This window comes from Mustelus asterias, chromosome 28 (assembly GCF_964213995.1).
Source record: "Mustelus asterias chromosome 28, sMusAst1.hap1.1, whole genome shotgun sequence".
Classification (NCBI taxonomy): Eukaryota; Metazoa; Chordata; class Chondrichthyes; order Carcharhiniformes; family Triakidae; genus Mustelus; species Mustelus asterias.
In genome coordinates this window covers 16,332,835-16,360,647 of record NC_135828.1, presented here as the reverse complement: position 1 = coordinate 16,360,647, position 27,813 = coordinate 16,332,835, and the positions used below count along the sequence as shown (strand labels likewise).

At 43.4% G+C, this 27,813-nt stretch overlaps 1 protein-coding gene across 8 annotated transcripts; it reads right to left on the bottom strand.

The window, feature by feature from the left end:
- Window positions 1-2,781: 2,781 nt before the first annotated feature.
- Window positions 2,782-26,053, bottom strand: LOC144480268 (non-selective voltage-gated ion channel VDAC2). Of its 8 annotated transcripts, none has more exons than XM_078199596.1 (9): window positions 25,945-26,053; window positions 17,194-17,265; window positions 10,516-10,565; window positions 7,842-7,994; window positions 7,431-7,483; window positions 7,108-7,335; window positions 6,430-6,580; window positions 6,276-6,333; window positions 2,782-3,360 (listed from the first exon to the last, which is right to left on the bottom strand). In XM_078199596.1, the coding sequence occupies exons 2-9, from the start codon at window positions 17,258-17,260 to the stop codon at window positions 3,269-3,271; spliced, it is 852 nt and encodes a 283-aa protein (XP_078055722.1). In that variant the 5' UTR covers window positions 17,261-17,265; window positions 25,945-26,053; the 3' UTR covers window positions 2,782-3,268. The 8 variants fall into 8 exon arrangements, with proteins under 8 accessions (XP_078055722.1, XP_078055727.1, XP_078055724.1 ...); XM_078199601.1 differs by having other exon boundaries at window positions 25,949-26,002; XM_078199598.1 differs by having other exon boundaries at window positions 17,194-17,267; window positions 25,954-25,973.
- Window positions 26,054-27,813: the final 1,760 nt, after the last annotated feature.

The following is a 27,813-nucleotide window of genomic DNA, read 5'->3' as shown; positions in this document are numbered from 1 at the left end:
TTGCTCATGTAATTAAAATTCAATTAGATAAGAGGCATGTGACAAGGGTGTTCAAGGTTAACAATTTCTTCTAATTATTCCTGCTTAAACTTTAATTCCTATAATTGCATTTGTCTACACTGCAATAAAGGCCTAATTATACTATCTAACACACTTGATCACAAGATGCAGTGGAGTGCAGTAAATATCAGAACTTTATTGGCATCAATGTTGCTCCACAGAAGTCCAACACCATGTTATTTAGCACATTGAGCACACAGCGTTATATCTATACCTCAGTGTTATTACATTTCATCTGGAAGTTCAGATCAAGCAAGTCTGTGGATTTCTGCAGATACCATACTACTCAATGATCCTTTGCGGGGCTGTTCCTGTGAGATACAGTTGACCCAAGAGCTTCAACACATTAATTAACATACTTCACATAGATTAATAGATGGAAGTAACCTGTCAAAGAGACACAGGCACTCTTAATGAGGACGAGAAAGAAATCTAAGTGATGAGAATGGAATTTAACATTGACCTACAACAGGAGCCCAGCAACCTAACTAATATGATCAGGCCATTGATAGAAGGGTTTAAAGACACACAAAAATAATTGTACTCTGGAAACACACTATAAGGCCACATAATTAGAAGTATCTAAATAACGAACATTAAAGTTGCCTAGATTTCCCTCACTTTTGCTCTGCTATACCATCACACATTCATTTCTACATCCACGGAGATTGTGGGAATTGCCATTCAAAATAAAACACCCACAATCAACATGCTCAGGCAAGCAGAGTTGCAAACTAGGAATTTAGCTTGGTGCTTTCCAGGATTTTATTACCAGTACTCAAAAAGATGAGATTCTTCCATCTCAATTAGATCCAAGATGTTGCGGCGAGTGATCAGCACAGGAACTTCAGCTAGGAGTAGGGTTTCTACTTGCTGCTACAGATGAGTCATGGCAGGCAAGGCAAACTTGCTTTATACAGGGAGGTTTTTGCTACTATTAGTGGTCACTAATCAAAAGCAGAGCCTCGATGCTATTTTCAGAATTGTATGAAACATAAATCATGCAAAAACCCAAATAGCCAATTGCTCCAATGGGTGGGTAGCTGCTTTAACCAACTATGGGAAGTGTTTCTTTCTCTCTCCTGATTATAAGGGCAAAGTAACAGAAGTTTGTATGGGATACACTGCACAATAGAGAAAAATCACTTGTTATTGCATTATTTTTCAATCCCAAAATTGTAGGCTGATGAAAATTGCCTTCCCTTGTGAAGATGGGAAAAAGCAGGATGGACGAGCACCTGAACTGTGCTACAGATCTTTTAGGCTTCTTTTGATAATTAATTCAGTTACTCTATTGCAGTTTACATCAATGAGATGGATCCTGTTGCTCCATCCAACAGGGCACCCTGACTCTTCAGCACCTTCAATAACTAATTAAACTCAGAATTATTCCACCGTCTCAGCTTTAATTATCAACAGGTCATTGCAAATAAACTACAATTGCAAACCTAGGTCTGTAGAAAATCAAAGTATTGAAGATAGTTCATGAGGATGGAGATACAATGGCATCCCAAATGAAAGTACAAAGAAAAGCTTGGTATGTAACTTCAGCGTTGTTGTAAGACACCTGAACTTAATATCAATTTAAATTGAATGATTTTCACCATAAGGATGAGGTCATAAATGGAACAAATGTTGAAATTAGGATTGAAAGCAAAATCTACACTATGCAACATTAGTAAGACTGATTTAAGCTAATTTTCTTTTAAACTATCTGCCATACCTTATCTTCCTGTCTACTCACTTTAACTATCACCAACATGGAACCTCATCAAAAGCTTTCCATGCACAGACCAACTGTAAGAAAAAGACCAGAAAGTTTGTTAACTTCACTTTTTTTAAATAAGACAAGCAAATTCACGCTGATTGATATACACTTTGGTCTCACAATGTCTGGACCCAGTTTTCAAATATGTTAAATGTTACCTGAATTTAATGAAGTGACAAAAACATTCACCACTAATTTCTGCACCTACTTTAAAGTCTCTGGTGTACAAACTGTCTGAACCAGACTATTTTAAACATTAATTTGCTCAGCTTCTTCTCCTAAGCAATGATATTACACAGAATTTTAAACAGTCAACGCAGCAAAGCACAGAAATAAAGAGGTAAACTGGATATTTGACAGGAATCCACTACACCATCACGTCAATCCTCTGACTCTGCCTGACATTATCTCTTGCACACCAATGGTGCGACAGCCTACAGTTGTCAGCCCAACACAGATGCCCTCCCCACTTTCCAACTTTACCCTTTCTTCCACCAATTTCCTTACTTGGTTTGACCTAAAAAGAGGTCCACCAATTTCCTGGTTATTTTTCAACATTCTCACAGTGGCTCAGCACCCGTCTCTCTCTGATGCATGTGGGGGTCCTTTCTATACTGAAAGCACCACATGCCTATTAGATACTGTGGGGGCCAGTGTCGTCTTATACATTTGTGGTGACCGTTCTACACCAGAGACAGATCTTGCACCAATCCCCTGGATACAGTAAGGAGGTTGCAGTAAACTCAACGTGGAGCAGTCGGTGTGTATGAAGTGTGGTGTACATACAATTGAGCAAAAGTGAAGGAAATGCAAACCAAGTCCACAAAAACTGGTCATCTTCCACAGCCATCATAAAGTGCGTCAAACTGACCCATTGCTCCCTGGGAGAAGCGTGCACAGCAGTAAGCAGCTTCAAATATTACACGAAGAGGAAAAGGGATAAAACAACACGCTGGATTTGATTCTTTTTATTCAGCATCAACTGTATGGGTTTGGGATACCGAAAATAGTTGTGATTTTTCTTTTGCTATACACAGATTCCATAAAATTTAATTGCAACTTGGATAACTTCAATTTATCCAACTGTAGGTGAACTGACACAGCACAACGTCTCAAAATAGACATTAAACCAGGAAACATGCAGTCACGACTTGTGTTTTGTAAAGGCCTATTCCATTATTAGGACTGTTGTATTAACAGTTAAATACATGTTTAAATTATGTATAAATGAGTGACATATGACTTCTGTATCACCTTCTAGATAACCAATTTCACTCAAAAAAAACAATTACAGTTTTAAAGTACTAAAAATACAGGTACGTGGTTGAATTGAAACTTCCTTTCCAGAAAAGCCCATTGGTCAAGTTGAAATTACATGTTATGGCCAAATGCTGCTTTCTTCCGATATCCCTTTGTCATCGAAGATAAAAGGTGCATTTCTTAAGCTTCCAATTCAAGACCCAGACCAAGTTTGTGACCGCCAGAATTGATGCTCTTTCCATCAATTAGGGAACACAGAGTGAGTTTTATACCTGCAGTGGACAAATTGGAGGTGGTTAGAAATATTAGGGCATACTGGATTCACTTCCATGTCTCTCAAGATCCAATTTGGACAAAACCATCGACAGCTTAATCTTAAACAGAAACCAGAACTAATCAGTGCCGCAATGGCATGGACTTTTACAGCAGAAGCTTTAAATGTTTTTTGTTTAATGACAATTCAAAGTAATCTAACCATGACCAGACCAGTAAAAAGATCTGCATGATCTAGTTTGAGCCCTTCTTTGCTCCACTTTAAGGCAAGCAGAGGAAATCAGGAATTAGGTAGTGATCAGCCTGCTTCACTCGCATCAATATAGAGTTATAGAGAGGTCAGAGGTTTACAGCATAGAAACAGGCCCAACTTGTCCATGCCGTCCTTTTTTTAAAACCCCTAAGCTAGTCCCAATTGCCCGCATTTGGCCCATATCTCTCTATACCCATCATACCCATGTAACTGTCTAAATGCTTTTTAAAAGACAAAAATTGTACCCACCTCTACTACTACCTTTGGCAGCTTGTTCCAGATACTCACCACCCTCTGTGTGAACAAAATTGCCCCTCTGGACCCTTTTGTATCTCTCCCCCCTCACCTTAAACCTGTGCCCTCTAGTTTTAGACTCCCCAATCTTTGGGAAAAGATATTGACTATCTAGCTGATCTATGCCCATCATTATTTTATAGACCTCTATAAGATCGCCCCTCAGCCTCCTACGCTCCAGAGATAAACAAAACAAACCTCAACTTACAGGTAATAGCAGGGACCTGCAGTAACATGGAAAATAAATCAGTTGGGATGGGACGTGTCAAGTTGCCCTTCAGCAGCCTTGTTGAATCCCACCCGATATAACTGCCATATATTAGTTGTGCTGACCATACCCATTCAATTTGAGATCATCTTTCCTGCAAAGATTCACAGCCTGGATTGAAGGTATTTAACCTTAGTGGGTTTAGAGACATTGCATTTATAATAAAGGTTTAGGCAAGAGATTTCCTGGTCATCAGCTGCACTTGGAATCATTCAAGCTGCACTAATTGGCTCGTTCGAAGGATCATCCAGATTCGAAACGTTAGCTCTATTCTCTCTCCACAGATGCTGTCAGACCTGCTGAGACTTTCCAGCATTTTCTGCTTTTGTTTCAAATTCCAGCCTCTGACGGAAATCTTTGTCGCTTCTTTGGACACGGGTGAGGTCCCTGAGGATTGGAGGATAGCGAATGTGGTCCCGTTGTTTAAGAAGGGTAGCAGGGATAACCCAGGAAATTATAGGCCGGTGAGCTTGACGTCCGTGGTAGGGAAGTTGTTGGAGAGGATTCTTAGAGACAGGATGTATGTGCATTTAGAACGAAACAATCTCATTAGTGACAGACAGCATGGTTTTGTAAGAGGGAGGTCGTGCCTTACAAATTTGGTGGAGTTTTTTGAGGAAGTGACAAAAACGGTTGATGAAGGAAGGGCCGTGGATGTCGTCTATATGGATTTCAGTAAGGCATTTGACAAAGTCCCACATGGCAGGTTGGTTAAGGAGGTTAAGGCTCATGGGATACAAGGAGAAATGGCTAGATGGGTGGAGAACTGGCTTGGCCATAGGAGACAGAGGGTAGTGGTCGAAGGGTCTTTTTCCAGCTGGAGGTCTGTGACCAGTGGTGTTCCGCAGGGCTCTGTACTGGGACCTCTGTTATTTGTGATATATATAAATGATTTGGAAGAAGGTGTAACTGGTGTAATCAGCAAGTTTGCGGATGACACGAAGATGGCTGGAATTGCGGATAGCGAAGAGCATTGTCGGGCAATACAGCAGGATATAGATAGGCTGGAAAATTGGGCGGAGAGGTGGCAGATGGAGTTTAATCCGGATAAATGCGAAGTGATGCATTTTGGAAGAAATAATGTAGGGAGGAGTTATACAATAAATGGCAGAGTCATCAGGAGTATAGAAACACAGAGGGACCTAGATGTGCAAGTCCACAAATCCTTGAAGGTGGCAACACAGGTGGAGAAGGTGGTGAAGAAGGCATATGGTGTGCTTGCCTTTATAGGACGGGGTATAGAGTATAAAAGCTGGAGTCTGATGATGCAGCTGTATAGAACGCTGGTTAGGCCACATTTGGAGTACTGCGTCCAGTTCTGGTCGCCGCACTACCAGAAGGACGTGGAGGCATTGGAGAGAGTGCAGAGAAGGTTTACCAGGATGTTGCCTGGTATGGAGGGTCTTAGCCATGAGGAGAGATTGGGTAGACTGGGGTTGTTCTCCTTGGAAAGACGGAGAATGAGGGGAGATCTAATAGAGGTATACAAGATTATGAAGGGTATAGATAGGGTGAACAGTGGGAAGCTTTTTCCCAGGTCGGAGGTGACGATCATGAGGGGTCACGGGCTCAAGCTGAGAGGGGCGAAGTATAACTCAGACATCAGAGGGACGTTTTTTACACAGAGGGTGGTGAGGGCCTGGAATGCGCTGCCAAGTAGGGTGGTGGAGGCAGGCACGCTGACATCGTTTAAGACTTACCTGGATAGTCACATGAGCAGCCTGGGAATGGAGGGATACAAACGATTGGTCTAGTTGGACCAAGGAGCGGCACAGGCTTGGAGGGCCGAAGGGCCTGTTTCCTGTGCTGTACTGTTCTTTGTTCATCCGTAGGATTTTGCTTTTACTCCGGATACTGTCTCTGCCTTATAGGTAGTCAAGATTCCCAAGTTCTGCTTTTGCCAAGTATCTAACAGAACAGTGCCAGATGGAAGAAATAGTAACCGCTGAATCTAATGAATGCACTGCAATCTACAGGAACCTTTAATCCCAATCTGGTTGAAAATGTAAGAATTCACTGCTTCCATAAACACTTTACAGTTCAATGAACTACCCATCATGGTCTTCAAACAAATGCAACAAAAAGGAATGGAAACCTACCTGGCCTCAGAATCTGGCTGTAACCTATTCCAATTAGGCTGGCGTTATTGACTTTTGCCTGAAACACATTAGTGGAAATCAGTAACACACACCAAAAACAAATGTTGGAAAGCACTGAAATTCTCATGAGCAGAAGAAAGAAAGTGGCACTCACAGAAATGGAAGCAGTAGGGTCGAGTTGGTACTTAGCAGCAATGCCAAAGCGGGTACTGTTGTTGCCTGCAGTCCAGGCAAGATTTACAGCTGTATCCAGGTTTTCGCTCACCTTCTGGTAGATGGAACCTCCAAATTCAGCACCATCATTCCTGAAGATTTAAACCACACCTTAAAATAAACATTTGGTTCGAGTGTCTCAAGCTTGATCCAAAGCAGTGAAATAAAAATTCAATTATTTGAGAAGATATTTATGTTGCACAGACCAAGTCTATTCACTCTTTTTTTAATATTAAAGTTTAAAGTTTTAAGTTTATTTATTAGTGTCACAAGTAGACTCACGTTAACACTGCAATGAAGTTACTGTGAAAATCCCCTAGTCGCCACACTCCGGTGCCTGTTTGGGTACACTGGAGGGAGAATTTAGCATGGCCAATAGAACTAACCAGCACGTCTTTCGGACTGTGGGAGAAAACCGGAGGAAACCCATGCAGTCACGGGGAGAACGTGCAACCTCCACACAGACAGTGACCCAAGGCTGGAATTGAACCCAGGTCCCTTGCGCTGTGAGGCAGCAGTGCTAACCACTGTGCCACCCAATAGTATTAGCAAAAATAATCAAGCAAACCAGAGTTAAAGTGAACATAAAACCAAGTATCATACCACCAGCATAACTTACACGTTAGTGTGCAATTGGAAGTCGCCAGTTTTGTAGCCCACCGCAAAGTTGTTCTGGGTCAGTTTTGATTTGGCCGTATCGAAGGACATTTGATAACCAGCAAGCCATCCTTCGTAACCAGCAACTGCTGAAGCATGGATCGCGGGGCCTGCAAAGTCAAAATCTACATCACAGCCCAGGTTGACATATTCACGCTTGTAGGCGGTCTTCACTCTGCCACTCTTCTTGCTGAGGAGGCAAAATGGGGACAATTTAGTATCCAATGTATAAACAAGTCAGTTCCAAAAAAAGCAATCTGCCCATTTTTAAACCACTATAATTACCCAGTGTTAGGTGAGAAGGTAGTGTCAAATGTCAATTTCAGACCTTTGGCAAGCTGGTAAAGGAAGAAAACAAATGTTTGAGTGTACAGTTCAATATGCAAGACATTATTCCTTTCAGAGCTAAATGTAACCACAACAAATTTCTGCTCTTATCTAATATCGCATAGGTTACTTTAAAACAGTTGGATGATGGATGTAAAGATTAACTGCCCATTATTTTAACGAAGAAAAGTACAGGGTTCTTCCACAAATTACACTGTTAAATATCCAGTGAGCCGTACAGTGCTAATTTACAAACTAGCACCATCATATAGTTGCACAATCTTGCATTCTTTACCCGTTTCCCATTCAACCTGACTTGAGCTAAAATACAGCACTAGATTTTGATCTGCCACGTGGTCAAATGGTTACCTGATCTTCAATTGCAATTTCTGTGCCCAAAGTATTGTCAGTGTTCCACTTCTCTGTAAATGTGAGGCCATATTCAGACCACTTGTATTTGGTTTCCAAGCTTCCAGATACTTTACCGCTTTCAGTGTTTGATGAACCCGAAGTTGTGAATTCCTGTCAATTTTGTGAAGGGGAGAAGGAGTGAAAATTAGTACCTTCCACACTCACATTTCATTTACTTGTAAATATATGGAACATCTACCCACATCAATTTACACATTTACTTATGGCTGTCTTTAAGCACACAAAATGCAAACAAGAGTTTAGCTGATTTATAAATAGATTTGTCATTTTAGAATTTACAGATTTATCCATCATTATATAAGAGAATCACACCCCTCCCCCTCCGACTATAAAATAATGGTGACAAATGCAGACTTGTAATTGTATCTCACCTCAACGCATCTCAAACATTTCAAAGCAGTTTTTAAAAACACAATTTAGATTGAATTCCTCATGTTCAGCTGATCTCCGCTTGGATAGTTTCAGCAGCCCTATAAGCACACAGTATAAAAGGTTTGGGGGGGGGGGGGGCGGGGGGTCTGTGTGGGTCCCGCTCCTGTTACAGTCCGACGACTTCTACATGTAAATACGTGTGGACAGGGCACACTGCTCAGGATCTTATAATAATGGACACTTTAGGCAGTTCACCAGAGAGCTGCAAGTATCTGTGCTAACAAATTCAGGGGATAGGTTGAGCAGCAAAGTTTTAAGTTGGGGAGGGGGGGGGGGGGGGGGGAATACAGTAGGTGCAGTAATTAATAGGCCAAAAAGTAACAATTGACTGGCATTTTTATGCAAGAAACGTGTTGACAAGGGGTACTACATTTCAATTAGCATTTGGCTATTAAGATTCAACTGACAATGCACACACAAACTTAATTGTATCACAATCTCAAATAATTAGAATTCTTTAAATTACAGCTTTGTGCGCGTCATTTCAATACTCACTAGCAATTCAGTATTCTGAATAACTACTTAATCTATGGTTTCTAGCAACAGTAACGTGTGTTGAAGTCACACTAGAACCATGACAAGCAGAACCATGTTTTACTGCATGTAAATTTTGACAAGCACCATTTGCTACTAATAAATATTTCTCACAACAGAACAAAACATGTTTCAGCGTCAGCAGAAATGTAGCATTAAGGCAGTCAGATTGCATTAATCTCCAAGTCTGCCCTCCGAGAATGAGCAGACTGAGTGCTCTGTCTGAACCTGACCAAAATAATGTGGCTAAGCAGGCTGCAGAGCAGAATGGCAATCATATGACTGTGCTACAAGCTTCTATCAAAAGGTAACAGGCCATCTGATAAAAAATGCTAATCCTTGCATCCAAAGTAATGCAGGGCAGGTCCTTTATGTCATAATACTAGTTCCAGGAGCCATGTGATGTACATGGCAAACGATGATTACAACTAGGGTTGCTAAGAGATCAACCAGTCCCAAAATAGGCATCCAATTCAAGGTAGCCAAGCACATTTTTAGAAAAATTGCATTTCTGTATTGGGTACTTAACACATGTTGATGGGGTGAGACAGTGCTCACGTGGAACAAACACCCACACAAAATATTTTGCGCCCAAATGATCCATTTCTGTGCTGCAAAACTCAACAGAATTCTACATAACTGAGGTACAACATCAATAAAGAAATGGTTGCGTCGTGAATGCATGTTTCTATGTACTTGTCATTAAAATAGCAAGAACTACTACACCCCACACACATTCCAATGCACTTAGATTAAACTTGCCAACTATTGTGTGGCAAACAGTTGACCAACAGAATGAGCAGTCATCTATCCACGTTCATTACTGTGCCACAATACAGGTGAGATATTACCAGGATCTCAGTGGTTTCAAAAGAATGAGATTAGGAGTTTCCACCAAATGAAAATGGTGCCATTTAGATTAAGCAGCCAAACAATCCTTCATGGCTGACTACACTTTCTTCTCAAAGCATTGCTTCTCCGAACATACCGCACTCCAACTTTGGGGCAAACCCCAAACTGAAGCATCAAATCACAAACACCTCGCAAACATTTCATGTTCCAGTATGCATTTGCTTCAATGTTGTCACATCATTGCTCTGAACCAACCCAAGCTCAAAAATCAGAGCACGAGCCATCAGATATAGAACAGAATCAAAGAATGCTTACAGTCGAGAGGCAGCCATTTGGCCCTTCGTGTCTGTGTCAGCTCTCTACCACAGCAACTCAGTCCCCGGTCCCTGCCCTATCCCTATAGCCTCGCAAGTTCTCTCTCTCTCCAGATAATTACCCAATTACCTTTTAGAAGCCACGACGAAATCTGCCTCCATCAGAATTTCAGGCTGCACATTCCCAAATCTAACCCACTTGCTGCAGAAGGAAGTTTTTCCTAATGTTGTCTTAGGCGCTTTCGTTATTCATCTTTTAACAGGTACAGTCTATCCTCCCACCAATGGGAACAGTTACTCCCTATCCACTCTGTCTAACCCCCTCATGATTCAGAATACGGGCTATTGATTGGTTCCTCTAAAAATGGTTCAGTAAAATATAGAGATGACACCTAAAAAACACACATTTTTCCCCACTAGAACCGCAGGATCCAAACATTTAAAGTACTATAGTGTGGATAAACGTTAATTGATCTCACCACTCCACTGTGAGACTTGGTTTTCACTTCAAGCTTTACCAAACCAAAACCTAGAGAACAGAAAAGTTGTGTTTAATGAAGTGTATTCGCACTCTGTATAGCAGAATAGACACTAACTCAAATCTATCCTATAAAAACATTTCTGTTAACAGCATGTAAATGGGTGAAGTTAGTAAGGTACCATCATTGAAGCTGTAAGAATCAAGTGATTGAAGTATAGATTGTGTATTTACTACAACATCATAGAATCCATACAGTGCAGCAAGGAGGCCATTTAGCCCATCAAGTCTGCACCAACTCCCCAAAAGAGCATCTTCATAGAAGAAATCATAGAAACCCTACAGTGCAGAAGGAGGCCATTCGGCCCATCGAGTCTGCACCGACCACAATCCCACCCAGGCCCTACCCCCACATATTTACCCACTAATCCCTCTAACCTACGCATCTCAGGACTCTAAGGGGCAATTTTTAACCTGGCCAATCAACCTAACCCGCACATCTTTGGACTGTGGGAGGAAACCGGAGCACCCGGAGGAAACCCACGCAGACACAAGGAGAATGTGCAAACTCCACACAGACAGTGACCCGAGCCGGGAATCGAACCCGGGACCCTGAAGCTGTGAAGCAGCAGTGCTAACCACTGTGCTACCGTGCCGCCCCATCTTACCCTAGCCCACCCCTCCACCCTAACCCTGTAACCCCGCACCTTTACCTTGGCTATTCCACCTAATCTAGGGAGGAAACTTAGCATGGTCAATCCACTTAACCAGCACATCTTTGGAGTGTGGGAGGAAACCGGAGCACCCAGAGGAAACCCACACAGACACGGGGAGAACGTGCAAACTCCACCAGCAACACATTTTTAAAAAAACACTAGAATGATACAATAACTAAAAGCTTATACCCATCAGGAAAAACTGAACAGACTGGGGCTCTTTTCTCAAGAAGAGGCAACTAAAGGGGTGATTTGACAGGGCAGAAATTGTTCGATAGGGTAGAAACAGTGAGATTTCTACTTGCAGGGGAGACCAGAATGAGGTGCCATAAACATAAAGACGGACTTTAAATCCAATAGGGTATCCAGGTTCCCCAGAGACTGGTTAGAATGTTGAACTTACTACCATAATAGCAAATAGATGTATTTAAGAGGGGAGCCAGATAACCAGAGGAAGAAGAAATAAACAGCAGGATATGTTTTCGGGGTTAGGTATGGAGCATAAACACCACGTGAATCCTTTGGGTGGAATGCTGTGAGCGCTTTATAATACTCTCTAACACTACATGTTTCCAGATATCTCACAAAGATTCATCTGATTATCCAGCCAGCAGGTTTTTAGTAAATGACCTTTTTATCTGTTGTAACCACTGCATAATTGTGCCCCTTCTCACTGGCAGTAATATCTCGATTTATATTGCAGAATGGATATAGCAAAGGGGCACTGCACACACACAATACTTTCACGTTGTTATGAACCGTTATAATATTGTGAATCTAGACAGGAACCGCCTCTGTGTTACAAGGGCATTACTGGCCTACACAGGTAGGCTGATAAGCTCTTCTTAAGCTTGGCCCAAAATGCTGCACTCAACACCGTGCCACCAATAGGAGGTGTTAACCAATACATTAGCCAATATGCAGATGTGACCAACTGGAAATCAGACATGGCTGATTATTACTTATGGACACAGCCATGCAATATCAATTCTCATTTGCACGGTGCGCGTATGTGCTCAGTGAGATGATAAAATAACATGGCGGCTGAGTACCTTTTGGATCATTGTAGTGTTTTACTTCCCTCTAATGGATATTTAAATATACGCAGATGCAGTATTTCCCTGTATTGAGAGTTTAAGATATTTTACACTAGAAGTGTTGTGACAGTAGGTAGTCAGAAATATTAGCTAATGCCAGGCAAGGTGGGAAAGGTGCACTGACAAGTTAGTTGTCCCCGTAACCCCATGTATTTACCCTGCTAGTCCCCTTGACACTAAAGGGGCAATTTAGCATGACCAATCAACCTAACCCACACATCTTTGGACTGTGGGAGGAAACCGGAGCACCCGGAGGAAACCCATGCAGACATGGAGTCTTGTCCAATATGATGGCCGCTATCCACTTGTGTCAAATTGGAAATCCAGATGTGGCTGTAATAGACTTGAGCATGCAAAATTAATTCTCATTTAAGTGTCCGCGTGTTGGTGAAATGATGAAATAAACAACAGAGCGGATGAGTATGTTTTGGTCATTGTGGCGTTTTACTTCCCTATGGATGTTTAAATATATACAAGTGCAGTATTTCCCTGTGTTGTACGAGTGTATGCAAGATATTTAATACTAAAATTACTGCTTGTGGCTAAAATGGTATGATGATAGGTAATCTGAAATATCTATCGCACAAAGCTGGGATATAAACGTCAAGAGTTATCTATACCAGCCTGGCAACGAAACAATCCAAAACCAAAACTTTGCCAGTTGGCGGACTGTTTACAGTGACTCTACTTTGAAAGTATAATTGGTGTCAGGTGCATGCTTCCATCACTCGAGTACTCTGTGACCAGTAGTGTTCACAGTAAGAAGTTTAACAACACCAGGTTAAAGTCCAACAGGTTTATTTGATAGCAAAAGCCACACAAGCTTTCGGAGCTCCAAGCCCCTTCTTCAGGTGAAGAAGGGGCTTGGAGCTCCGAAAGCTTGTGTGGCTTTTGCTATCAAATAAACCTGTTGGACTTTAACCTGGTGTTGTTAAACTTCTTACTGTGTTTACCCCAGTCCAACGCCGGCATCTCCACATCATGACTACCAGTAGTGTTCCGCAGGGCTCTGTACTGGGACCTCTGCTATTTGTGATATATATATATATATTTGGAAGAAGGTGTAACTGGTGTTATCAGCAAGTTTGCAGATGACACGAAGATGGCTGGACTTGCAGATAGCGATGAACATTGTCGGACAATACAGCAGGATATAGATAGGCTGGAAAATTGGGCGGAGAGGTGGCAGATGGAATTTAATCCAGATAAATGCGAAGTGATGCATTTTGGAAGAACTAATGTAGGGGGGAGTTATACAATAAATGGCAGAGCCATCAAGAGTATAGAAACACCATAAGACCATAAGACATAGGAGCGGAAGTAAGGCCATTCGGCCCATCGAGTCCACTCCACCATTCAATCATGGTTGATTTCAACTCCATTTACCCGCTCTCTCCCCATAGCCCTTAATTCCTCGAGAAATCAAGAATTTATCAATTTCTGTCTTGAAGACGCTCAACGTCTCGGCCTCCACAGCCCTCTGTGGCAATGAATTCCACAGACCCACCACTCTCTGGCTGAAGAAATTTCTCCTCATCTCTGTTCTAAAGTGACTCCCTTTTATTCTAAGGCTGTGCCCCCGCGTCCTAGTCTCCCCTGTTAATGGAAACAACTTCCCTACGTCCATCCTATCTAAGCCGTTCATTATCTTGTAAGTTTCTATCAGATCTCCCCTCAACCTCCTAAACTCCAATGAATATAATCCCACGATCCTCACACGTTCATCGTATGTCAGGCCTACCATTCCTGGGATCATCCGTGTGAATCTCCGCTGGACCCGCTCCAGTGCCAGTATGTCCTTCCTGAGGTGTGGGGCCCAAAATTGCTCACAGTACTCCAAATGGGGCCTAACCAGTGCTTTATAAAGCCTCAGAAGTACACAAAGGGACCTAGGTGTGCAAGTCCACAAATCCTCGAAGGTGGCAGCGCAGGTGGAGAAGGTGAAGAAGGCATATGGTATGCTTGCCTTTATAGGACGGGGTATAGAGTATAAAAGCTGGAGTCTGATGTTGCAGCTGTATAGAACGCTGATTAGGCCACATTTGGAGTACTGCGTCCAGTTCTGGTCGCCGCACTACCAGAAGGACGTGGAGGCTTTAGAGAGAGTGCAGAGAAGGTTTACCAAGATGTTGCCTGGTATGGAGGGTCTTAGCTATGAGGAGAGATTGGGTAAACTGGGCTTGTTCTCCCTGGAAAGATGGAGAATGAGGGGAGACCTAATTGAGGTGTACAAAATTATGAAGGGTATAGATAGGGTGAACAGTGGGAAGCTTTTTCCCAGGTTGGAGGTGACGATCATGAGGGGTCACGGGCTCAAGGTGAGAGAGGCAAGGTATAACTCAGATATCAGAGGGATGTTTTTTACACAGAGGGTGGTGGGGGCCTGGAATGCGCTGCAAGTAGGGTGGTGGAGGCAGACACGCTGGCATCGTTTAAGACTTACCTGGATAGTCACATGAGCAGTCTGGGAATGGGGGGATACAAACGAATGGTCTAGTTGGACCAAGGAGCGGCACAGGCTTGGAGGGCCGAAGGGCCTGTTTCCTGTGCTGTACTGTTCATTGTTCTACTCCAGGTTTCAATGCTGCTTGAGCAGTTTTCCCATGGTTGCGCAATCTGCTACTCAAATACAGCTCATACTGAAACCAGATTGGTGAGAGCCTGTGCGAGAGGTTAGTGCTTCAAAACTGGTTTGAGACATGGCACTTAATTTACATTGCAAATGTACTTTGGGTCTGCACCCACCCACCCACCCTTAAAGCTATACGAAGAGTGGTGGCTGATGTCTGTTTAAAAAAGAAACATTTACCAATCTTTGGTCGGCGGTACATTCCGACTGACCGTCTTGATCAATAGGGGCTTAACACCCTTGACCCGAATGTTGTCTGCAGGACAGCTAGTAGCTGGTTCATAGACTTGCCTGTACACAACTGCCCTGTGCCATTTTATTGAAATTACATTTTAAAATTTCCAGCTTTTTGCTTCAGAAGTGACAAGAATTGGTGAGCAGAAAGACTGAGACTAGGCTGAAAGTGGCGTTTGTAGAGCAGTTGTGTGACCTAGAATTGATAAAACACCAACTTTGTGTCACATACCACAAAGCCATCTCCACAGATTTAGCAGAGGGGTGGCGTATTTGAGTAGCAGATTGCACAACCATGGGAAAACTACTCAAGCAGCATTGAAACCTGGAGTACTCGAGTGATGGAAGCGTGCACCTGACACCAATTATACTTTCAAAGCTACAAGCAGTAATTTTAGTATTAAATATCTTGCATACACTCGTACAACACAGGGAAATACTGCACTTGTATATATTTAAACATCCATAGGGAAGTAAAACGCCACAATGACCAAAACATACTCATCCGCTCTGTTGTTTATTTCATCATTTCACCAACACGCGGACACTTAAATGAGAATTAATTTTGCATGCTCAAGTCTATTACAGCCACATCTGGATTTCCAATTTGACACAAGTGGATAGCGGCCATCATATTGGACAAGACTCCATGTCTGCATGGGTTTCCTCCGGGTGCTCCTCCCACAGTCCAAAGATGTGTGGGTTAGGTTGATTGGCCATGTTAAATTGCCCCTTAGTGTCAAGGGGATTAGCAGGGTAAATACATGGGGTTACGGGGATAGGGACTGGGTGGGATTGTCAGTGCAGGCTCAATGGGCCGAATGGCCTCGTTCTGCAGTGTAGGCATTGTATGATCTAGAGAATGGCACTAAGTGCATGCACATCAAATTCTACAGTTTCAGTTTTCAGCTGATCAACCAAAATATTTTCTAACCAAGTTCTTTATTTTACTATTAAGGAAACTTGCCCATTTTGCTGCGACAGAGCAGTCATTGCTGAATAGAAAGTTACGAGAAGGCAGCCACACCTCATATGGGTGGGGATAAAACTGACAGAAGCACAGGAACCACCCTGACCAAAGGACTGCTGCCTTACAGCGCCAGGGACCCAGGTTTAATTCTTGCCTCAAGTGACTGTGTGGCGTTTCCTCCCACAGTCCAAAGATGTGCAAATTAGGTTGATTGGCCATGTTAAATTACCCTTAGTGTCAGGGGGACTAGCAGGGTAAATACATGGGTTGTGGGGATAGGGCCTGGATCTGATTGTTGTTAGTGTAGGCTCAATGGGCCAAATGGCCTCTTCTGCACTGTAGGGATTCTATGACCAGAGGATCAATAATGAAAGACAGTTTCTACAAACTGGTGGTTACAGAACAGAAACACAATCACTGGAAGAACAACAGGAAAGGGCAGCACGGTAGCACAGTGGTTAGCACTGCTGCTTCACAGCTCCAGGGACCTGGGTTCGATTCCCGGCTTGGGTCACTGTCTGTGTGGAGTTTGCACATTCTCCTCGTGTCTGCATGGGTTTCCTCCGGGTGCTCCGGTTTCCTCCCACAGTCCAAAGATGTGCGGGTTAGGTTGATTGGCCATGCTAAAAACTGCCCCTTTGAGTCCCGAGATGCGTAGGTTAGAGGGATTAGCGGGTAAATGTGTAGGGATAACAGGGTAGGGTTTGGGTGGGATTGTGGTCGGGTGCAGACTCGATGGGCCAGATGGCCTCTTTCTGCACTGTAGGGTTTCTATGAAAGGCTATCGGGGACTTTGGACCATTTTCCCAAAAGTGACCAATATGGAGAAACAGCAACAATTCACAAGGGAATTAGATAAGTAGAGGAAAACTATAAAAATGAAAAACAGAAAGTGTGCAGAAATGGATTAGTCAATTGCAGCCAGTTTCAAGATGCGAACTGATTTGGATTGTAAATGGGAAAGCACAAACAGGGTAAACAGTTAGAAATTAAAGGTATATTTTCTAAAATGTTGATTGTAGAAATACCGTACCGTAGCCTTTGTTGAAAATATCTCTGGCCGACTTGCCCAGGTCTGCATATGATGGAGGTACAGCCATTATATCTGTAAAGATAAACATACATCAATAAAATATTACAGGCCTTTTCCCCATCCTCCCACTTGCTCTAAATCTATTTTTCTAACCTTTTTACAGTTTTGACTAAAGGTTGAAGACCCCAAACAAACTGTTTCGCTCTCCAAGGATGTTAGCAAAGCTGTGGAGTATTCCTAGCATTTTCTTTTAAACTAAAGAGATTACCACCCAAAAGCATAATTACTGCACAGCTTGATCCAAGAAATCCCCAGGGAAATTACTCAAATCTCACTTCACACGACTGTAACATGCAACAGTTGAGAGTTAAAATTAATCTTGTCTTAGCTAACATTGAGTATAGCCTAAACCAGTTTAACAAATAAAGGTAAAGTCACCATAGCCCCAGACGACCATGAGCTGCTCTCCCTTGTGAGGGGGAGAGCTGACTGGTGGCGATTTTAACCCGAGGACCCCCACACCTCAGGCAAGGGGCAAAGTTGAGAAGGTGAGCTTTCATGAATAACCTCTCACAATTGGACACAAAAAATGCACAATAGGTATCTGTAAAGATACATTAAAAGACAATTTGCATGGGCTAGGCAGGAGTTCCCTCAAGTACAGCAGATTAAGTGGGTGATAAAAGCAAATTACTGCAGATGCTGGAATCTGAAACAAAAACAGAAAATGCTGAAAAGTCTCAGGAGGTCTGACAGCAACCTGGGGAGAGAGAAAACAGAGCTAATGTTTCGAGTCTGGGTGACCCTTTGTCAGAGCACATTAATGGGTAATCTCAATGGGGTACTCATGATTAAAGGATTTAGTAGGGCAGATTGAGAAAGGATTTTTCACATGGAGGACAATCCAGAACATGGAACATCAACTGGAGGTTAGAGCTGGGCCAAAGAGCAATGTCAAAAAGCACTACTTCATGCCAAGAGTCATGGGAACCTGGGACACTCACTTAAAACAGCTGACGTCAGAACTGAGAAAAATAGACCTTTGTTAGTTCAGGGAATTAAAGGATATGGAACAAATGCAGGTAAATGAAAAGTATCAGATCAATCATAATCTAATTAAATGAACAAATTCAAGTAACTGAAAGGATGGCTTATTTCCAGAAGGAAGTCTGAAACCCCAACTTTCGGAATTGGGAATGCAGCAAACCCTGGCAATGCATCCAGATTTGCTGTTAAATCAGTTTCAAATAGCCAAATGCGAACTTTCAGTCCTTGAATATTCTCAAATCAGTTTAAATATTTAAAAAGAGGATGACAGGGATGGGTATGGGATTCGTTTTGGGTTGTCCAAGCAAACAGACAACACAAACATGATAGGTCAAACAGCTTCCTCTCCTGCACTGCACCATCAATATTTCTGTAATCTGGGGAAAGCAGAATCTGCACGTAGCCATCATGGAATCAGTGTTACACACTGAGTGGGGAAAGGCTGGTACCACCAGCACCCACAGGGTTACACACTGAGTGGGGAAAAGTCAGTACCACCAGCACCCACAGGGTTACACACTGAGTGGGGAAAAGTCAGTACCACCAGCACCCACAGGGTTACACACCGAGTGGGGAAAAGTCAGTACCACCAGCACCCACAGGGTTACACACCGAGTGGGGAAAAGTCAGTACCACCAGCACCCACAGGGTTACACACCGAGTGGGGAAAAGTCAGTACCACCAGCACCCACAGGGTTACACACCGAGTGGGGAAAAGTCAGTACCACCAGCACCCACAGGGTTACACACCGAGTGGGGAAAAGTCAGTACCACCAGCACCCACAGGGTTACACACTGAGTGGGGAAAAGTCAGTACCACCAGCACCCACAGGGTTACACACCGAGTGGGGAAAGGCTGGTACCACCAGCACCCACAGGGTTACACACCGAGTGGGGAAAAGTCAGTACCACCAGCACCCACAGGGTTACACACCGAGTGGGGAAAAGTCAGTACCACCAGCACCCACAGGGTTACACACCGAGTGGGGAAAAGTCAGTACCACCAGCACCCACAGGGTTACACACTGAGTGGGGAAAAGTCAGTACCACCAGCACCCACAGGGTTACACACCGAGTGGGGAAAGGACAGCACTACCAGCAACTATCAACTTTTTTTAAAAGCTATGAACTATCCTAACCAATTCCTGCCAAGTGGAAAGGCCCATCAGGATTTAGTGATAAGCTTTCAAGCTTCTACTCAAGTGTTTACATTGACCAAGAAAGGACCATGAGAAATAGGAACAGGAGTAGGCCCGTTCAGCCCCTCAAGCCTGTTCCACCATTCAACAGGATCATGGCTGATCCGACATTCCTCACGTCCACTTTCCTGCCCTTTTCCCGTAACCCTTTACACTCATCAACGGAGAAAAATAACTGGCATTACCCTCAGCATCTCAATATTAACCATCTTGTTGTTGGAACAATCAAATAGACATCTAGGTTATTCTGAAAATACCTACCAGTAACCCAACACATTAAAATATTGTCCTTTACCCCTGAGGGAGCAGCACACATCAAATATTTGCTAAGTGGCTTTTATGATGCCTCACTACTACTAGGCAAATAAAATGAAAATATATTACCTTAACCAAAGGTAATATATCTTAGTTAAGATTTGATCATACAACCATAATGCTTTAAAGACAAAAACTATCAGGTCACATCTGCACAGTCCACTAGGCACAAGGCTTCATAGTAACTTACAAATTTGATATAATGCCAATGTAAAGGACCCCTGCAAGGCTCCAGGATGCCAATGGACAGATAGAAAGTAAACAAAATTCAACCACTAGGCCAGAATGGAATAGTAGCTTACTTTAAACATTAATATAGTTTTAAATCCTAATGTGTCTCCTCTTCCCCAGTAATGCAAGTTTGCGATTGCAGTTAGTTGAATCCTGCCCTGCCAAATACAGAAAACTTTCCATGTACCCCTGTAACACATCACCACGTTGCATGCTGTTCATTAGCTTGCATAAAAATATTGCCAACCATTAACCTTCTCTGCAATCTTCTACATTCTATCCCTCAAACATAACCATATGCTACCAAAAACATTGCAAAGACAGATGGGCCTGTTCTGCTCACATTGCATGACCCAGCTGTGGTGGGGGGTGGGGAGGGAGGAGAGAGAGAGAAAGAGAGAGGTGGTCACACAGAAGCGTGAAGCAACTTATGATCCCTGTTGACTAAACACCTCTCAGTAACGCAGTTGAGATAAAAAATCCAGGGCATGGAAACAAAGGGGGCAAAGCAACAACGTACGTTGCACAATGCATGGTTTCTGTCTGCTGGTACATGAATAAATATCACGTGCAATTCTTCAAAACACCTTCAATCTTATACCGTCGTCCCCATACTTCACTGCAAGAATATACTTGTAAATGGGCTAAAATTCACTATTTCAATATTTGCACAAAGATCCGTATACAAAGTGTGGGTTTTATTCAGTAACAAAGCTTGCAATCCTTGCCTGCACGCTTACATCACCACATGCAGTGAAGCAATCGCCAACAAGCAAAAACATAAAAAGAGGAGACCATTAGGTCCATCAAATGCTAATCCCCAACAATGACAAATCCTAGAACATGCAAAAAGAAAACTGACAAAGGTGTGGCCAATGTAGATGTTGGGGTGAAGATTAAGTGCAACTGAAACATACGTGTGCACCAATTACTGACCACAACTGTCATGGGATAAGGCTTGATGCCACTTTGCTTGAAGAAAAAAAAAAATCACTCCCTGTGCAAAAACATTGCTCTGCAATGTACTTCTCTTATTCCTGTACCATACAACAGAAAATACAGGTTCTTCTTCATCTCTGGAGGACAGACCATTTATGGTGAAGGATAATCAGAGGACCTAGGAAAACAATTGCAGCTAAGATCTTGAGTAATCTGCTTTTAATTTGCTTCATTACTGACAAATCAATAAGGGCCGCTTTTCAAATCTAGTTAACCGTGACTGGACAGATGCAAGAAAGATTTAAAAGTGGAGCAGTCTCAATGCCAGGACTGAAAACGAGGAAGTTCCACATTCAAGTAAACTCAGGCGGGAGGAGGTAAAACCAAAGTTTCTGTTTCACTTGCAATCCAGATTTGAAAATTACCACAAACATTGCAAAAGGAACATGAACCCGAGACTTGCTCCCCCTTGTAAAAGCAAACAAGTGCAGTAATGGAGACAGATTAAATGAATCCAAATTGCCAAGGATGCCACATGGACACAAAATGGAACTGGGATACAGACTGAAAACTAAGATGCACCAGATACAGCTCCCAGTAAAGATCCAATCTTCCAACAGGATAAAGTAAATGCTTTGCCTGACAGCCAATTCTTCCGGCACCAAATCCCCGAAGCCTTTTCTTTCTTCCTTCCTCCCCAGGGACCCTTGTTTGTTTCTATTTTAATTATATGGTCCATGCTCATCTGAGCCCTTATATTCCTATTAAATTCAAATCATGTCATTCTGCATCCACTGTACTGAAATCAAGACCATTCCTCAGTCTTCTTTCCTTAAATGTTAATTCAGAGGGTTTCAAATACCAAGGTCTGCATCACCCAATCACTATCTGTCACATTTTCTCCCTGTAGTGTCCTGCCTTATGATTTCCAACTAGTTCACGATTAAGAATTACTCACTTATGAAGATATATAACAGCAGCTACAGAAACAAGACTGGGAAAAGCAAAGTTGTGACAGTTTCCAACTACAAAAAACAGTGCAGCAAGGTGTCCAAATAATTGCACTGTTTTATTGATGTTAGACTCAAAGCATTTCAGTTTGAGTATAGCCAATAGCACCTTTGCATTAAATGTCATATTGTGCATAATCACACTTGACAGAAGTTCAAGATTGGGGACAGCAAATTTGAGATGTACTTACAAGGGTCACTTAGTTGCAGCTAATTTATGCAATTAATGCATTAGTGGTGACAGAAACTGATCGTTTTAGTATCTGATCAAAGTAGTTACATGAATAGTTCGTAGGTGTAGGATGGTTAGTGCCTACCAACGGACAACAAACTTTACTCTGCTTACCATCAACTTCCTCTCTTGCTAACAGCACTACTGAATAAACATAGGAATCATTGAATACAGCCCAGAAAGAGGCCATTCAGTCCATTAGGCCCGTGTCAGCTCTTTTAAAGAGCTAATTCAGGAGAGATGGTGGTCCATTGGTAATGGCACTAGACTAGTGATCCAGAAGCCCAGAGTATGGGAACACGGTTCAAACCCCACAATTCAATTAACAAAAAATCTGGAAGTGAAAGCTAATTTCAGCAATGGTGTCCATAAAACTATTGTTGTAAATATCCATCTGGTTCACTTATGCCCTTTAGAGAAGGAAATACCTGGTCTGGGCCTCCAGATTCTCAGCAATGTGCCCTCTGAAATGACCCAGCAAGCCACTCAATCCGAGGGCAACAAATTCTGACCTCGCTGACATCCCATGAAAGAATAAAAATGCAAATTCCACTCCACCTTGATGTAGACCAAAAATTCACTTAAGTAGCTCATCAGTGTAAAAGTTGAAATTTTGAGGCCAATCTTGGATGTGAAAAGTTAAAGGTAAATGCTTGAGGGGTTTGATGCATGTTTGATTTGGGAGCATCCTATAAATAGATTGAACATGATCTTTTCCATCCCACACAGAGTAAACTGCACCCAAATCTTGCCCATCATCATGAGCAAAAAGACAATATGGAGGGAGGAGCTGGAAAAACTGCTCGTCACAGCAGATTGAAACTAGACCCATATCAGGTACTTGTTTTCAAAACTTTAATACTTGGACAGGTGTCCACGGTGCGATTATTAGGCAGCTTCTGAAATAAAGATTAAGGTCAATACCAAACTATCTTTTTTTTAAATTTACTGATGTCATGTAACTAACAGTGAGTACTAGGAGTTTAGATTTCCTTTTCACAGTGAAAAATGTGACAGGCCAAGGCATTACTTCAATATAGCAGGGCTTAGTAAGTGCAGAAAAGATTGGGAGAACAGTTGGCATTTTAAACACAAACTATTACCACGCATTTATCTTCTTCCGTCAGGAAAAAGATATAAAAGTCTGAGGTCATGTACCAATTGACAAGAACAGCTTCTTCCCTGCTGCTGTCAGACTTTTGAATGGACCTACCTTGCATTAAGTTAATCTTTCTCTACACCTTAGCTATGACTGTAACATTACATTTTGCACCCTCTCCTTTCCTTCTCTATGAACGGTATGCTTTGTCTGTATAGTGCGCAAGAAACAATACTTTTCACTGTATAATAATACATGTGACAATAATAAATCAAATCAGATTTAAAAGCGAGTCTATTCCAACCTTTAAAAAGGTGTATAAAACAAATTTGAAATAAATGTAGCAACTGTATCAATTAAATACAAGATCAAAAAGATTAAATCTTAATTTACATTCAGTATTTAGAGCAGATAAACAGACTATTCAACCCAACTTTCAACCAGTCTATCAGAAACACAAACAGATGGCATACTATTTACATTGTCATGGACACAACTTTCCCTTGTACTATATAAACTGTGTCTTAGTTTGTATGTAGGACTCACTAAAACTGGAAATTCTGGCTTGCTAAAGTTACATTCTCAAGAATCTGCACTCCTACACAATAAATAATTTCTTAACACTTGCAAATGATTAAAACAAAAAATAAGTTACAACTTTGAAACAAGTTGGCTATTTCAAATTAGAAACCTTTATTGTAAGCCGAGCTGAACATCAGTTTAATCTACAGCAGATAGGAATGCATCAGAAAAGGCTATCAGCATTGTTGACTCTTTGGTAGATAAATCCTATTATCAGCATCATGACAGTCATGCAAGTCTGTGAAAACATGGATTTGAACTTAACATATCCCATTTATTCCTCACCAAACCTTAGAGGCTCTGTATACGTACCTCTGCAGACGATGGGGGGGGAGGGGGGGGGGGCTCGCACACCAATTTCATATGAATTGGAAAACTACACTATTAAGATTGTGCAGCCATCATGAACAACTGGACAAGACTGCATCTGAACACACTCCACATTCATACCCACCCAACCATTCAACAGCCAGTGAAGACAAGAAACATAAGCTGGCAAATCCTGGACCTCAAGAAATGAGTAAAGCTAGAAATTTGAAATGGCCTGGTTACAGGTAAATATTTTACACTTCAGGCTCTATGCTTGCTTTATAACCGAGGTGGCACATGTAACGAATAAAAAGGTTTCTGATCAAAATCAAGTCAGGGGAGGTAGTGGAAGCAGACTTTTAAAGGGGAGTCTGGACAAATGCATGAATAGGATGGGAATAGAGGGATATGGTCCCCGGAAGGGTTGGGGGGGGGGGGGGGGGTTTAGTTCAGTCAGGCAGCATGGTTGGTGCAGGCTTGGAGGGCCGAAGGGCCTGTGCTGTAATTTTCTTTGGAATACATCCCTCAGCCAGACCAGCCCCACTGCAGATGTAACTTTTCCTGTAAATCAGTGAAGGAATTGGGTGTTTTAGCAGCAAAGACTATTTCCCTGGGCTGTGCAGGGCAATTGAGAGAGGACGCAAAGGAAAGACGTGACTAAAGGAAAGGAATGACATTCATTCTGCCTCCCACATGTCGCCCTTCCATATGCAATGCAGCAATTTCCTCCTTTCAGGAGAAGTACCACAATAATAAACCAGGAACTCTCCTCACTCAGGAAAAAAAAAAGGTTCTGGAGTTTAAAATAAATCAAAATGTTGCAGCAAAGGGGGGGGGGGGGAATGAATAGAGGAGATTTTATTCAATGAAATTCAGAGAGGGGGGGGATGCACAACTGCACTGAGCGGCCGGCCAGATGCTGAGGTCAAAGCGATCACCTTGACCGAGTGGGGCTGCTCTGTGGAGGGAGCGGGGGATCGCCTGGAAATCCCCGCCCGGCTCTCTCAGGCCTGGCCCGCATCCCGGCGCCATCTTACAGACTCGAGTCACTCCGGAGAGCGGCCTCCTGCCCGCCGAGGGGGGGGTCTCACACCACCCCGGGTGGGGAGGTAAATGTGTCCCCCCCCCCCCCCAATTCCCGAGGGGGGAGGGTGTGAGTAACCCACACCCCTCCTGGGGGGGGGAGGGAAGGCGGCTCCAGGCTGAATGAAAGGCCCGGCCCCGGGGGCCTAGACTCGGGCCCGAAGGCTGAGGTTGCGGATGGGCGGCGAGGAGGGGGTGGATGTGGGGTCTTTCCCCGGGGGTTAGGCACCCTCTCCTCCCGGGCATTACCTGCCGGCGCTCTGACTCTCGCCCCGGGTATTACCGTATTTACCCGGGGTCAGACCGCGCTCCCCCTCCCCAGCATTACCGTATTTACCCTGGGTTAAACCGCGCTCCCCCTCCCCAGCATTACCGTATTTACCCAGGGTCAGACCGCGCTCCCCCTCCCCAGCATTACCGTATTTACCCAGGGTCAGACCGCGCTCCCCCTCCCCAGCATTACGGTATTACCGTATTTACCCGGTATTAGATTCCCCCACAGCCGGCTATTACCGTATTTACCCGGGTACGGATCCCTCTCCCCGGGTGCATTACCTCGCTGACTCTCTCTCCGGTATTACCCGGCTGTGTTACCGGGTTATCTCTTCCCCCCCCCCTTTCCCCGGGTGTTACCAGGTTATCTCTCCCCCCTCTCCCCGCGTGTGTTACCCGGTTATCTCTCCCCCCTCTCCCCGGGTACACTACCTGCCTCTCTCCTCTCTCCGGCTTTAAGGGCGAACTGAAGGAGACAGCGCCCGCGCCTGCGCACTGACAACCCCCCGGCCGGGGGCGGGGCCACGGCGCCAGGACCCCGCCGTCTGCGTTGGCCGCCGCCGCGGCCGCCTGCTTCCAACCCACACCCTCCCTCCCAACATAAAAAAAAGCAACAGCGCTTGTCCCTCACTCTTTTCCCCCTAATGCTGATGTGCGTGCTGGTTGAAAATATTCCCTCCTATTCGTCTCCTATTTTGATGCAGGCGGCGCTCTGGTCATCTAAAGTCTGCACACCTGTTCTTTGGCTACATTGCTGGCTGCTGTGTCCCTGGGACAAGGTGACATTGGCCAAATGTCCCACCCCCAAACACACTGGGGGGAAACACTGGCACACCCCACACTAACTGCATGCAAACACCATGACTATTATTGCTTTTCATGTCATGGACATTTTGGAATGATTTTAATGTCCTCTCAGATTTATAAATAAAGTAGATTTTTGGGGGATAAAAAGTAATTCTCCAGACTGGAGGGATAGCTTTCAACAAAAACAGAAAAATGCTGGAAAATCTCAGCAGGTCTGACAGTATCTGTGGAGAGAGAATAGAGCCAACATTGAGATGACCCTTCGTCAACGAAGATTCAAAACGTTGGCTCTATTCCCTCCCCACAGATGCTGTCAGACCTGCTGAGATTTTCCAGCATTTTTCCGTTATTGTTTCAGATTCCAGTATCCGCAGTATTTTGCATTTATCCATGGATAGCTTTCAATGTTCACTTTGCATGCAGCTGTCCAGAGACCTGTTGCAGGCTGGTCAAAAAATAAAACTTGAATTGATACAGGGTGGCATGGTGGTTAGCACTGCTGCCTCACAGCACCAGGGACCCAGGTTCAATTCCTGACTTGGGTCACTGTGTGGAGTCTGCACGTTCTTTCAGATAAAGTTCGGCACAACATCGTGGGCCGAAGGGCCTGTTCTGTGCTGTACTGTTCTATGTTCTATGTTCCTGTGTCTGCGTGGGTTTCTTCCAGGTGCTCCGATTTCCTCCCACAGTCTGAAAGACGTGCTGGTTATGCTAAATTCTCCCTCAGTGTACCCGAACAAGTGACGACTAGGAGCTTTTCACAGTAACTTCATTGGAGTGTCTACTTGTGACAATAATAAAATAAATAAACTTTTAAACACAGCCATGGATGTTTCAAGGTGCTTTGGAGCCAATAAAGTATAATCACTGTTGTAATGTAGGAAATGCTAACTTACGCAGAGCAAACTCCCACCATCGAAACATGAATTTTCACATGAAATATGTTATAAAGACCAGATAATCTGAGCATCAACATCGATTTCATAGAATCTATGGAATTCCTACAGTGCAAAAGGAGACCATTTGGCCCATCGAGTCTGCACCGACCAAAATCCCACCCAGCCCCTATCCCCGTAACCCTACCTATTAACCCTACTAACCTCCTGACACTAAGGGGCAATTTAGCAGGCCAATCAACCTAGCCCACACGTCTTTGGAGTGTGGGAGGAAACCGGAACACCCAGAGGAAACCCACACAGACACAGAGAGAATGTGCAAACTCCACACAGACAGTGACTCAAGCCGGGAATCGAACCCAGGTCCCTGGCGCTGTGAGGCAGCAGTGCTAACCACTGTGCCACCTGGAGTAGGACTTTAACCCTGAGCCTTGTAACTCAGAGCAAGAGTTCTACCTCTTGGACCAAACTGATTTCTAGTTGGAATCTAATACAAAGCATTAATCCAGCATTATCTTTCTTCTGCAGGAATGAGATTCTATGCTTATAAAATTATTTATTCAGCATCCAAGATGCTGTTAGTAATTAAATGTTAAAC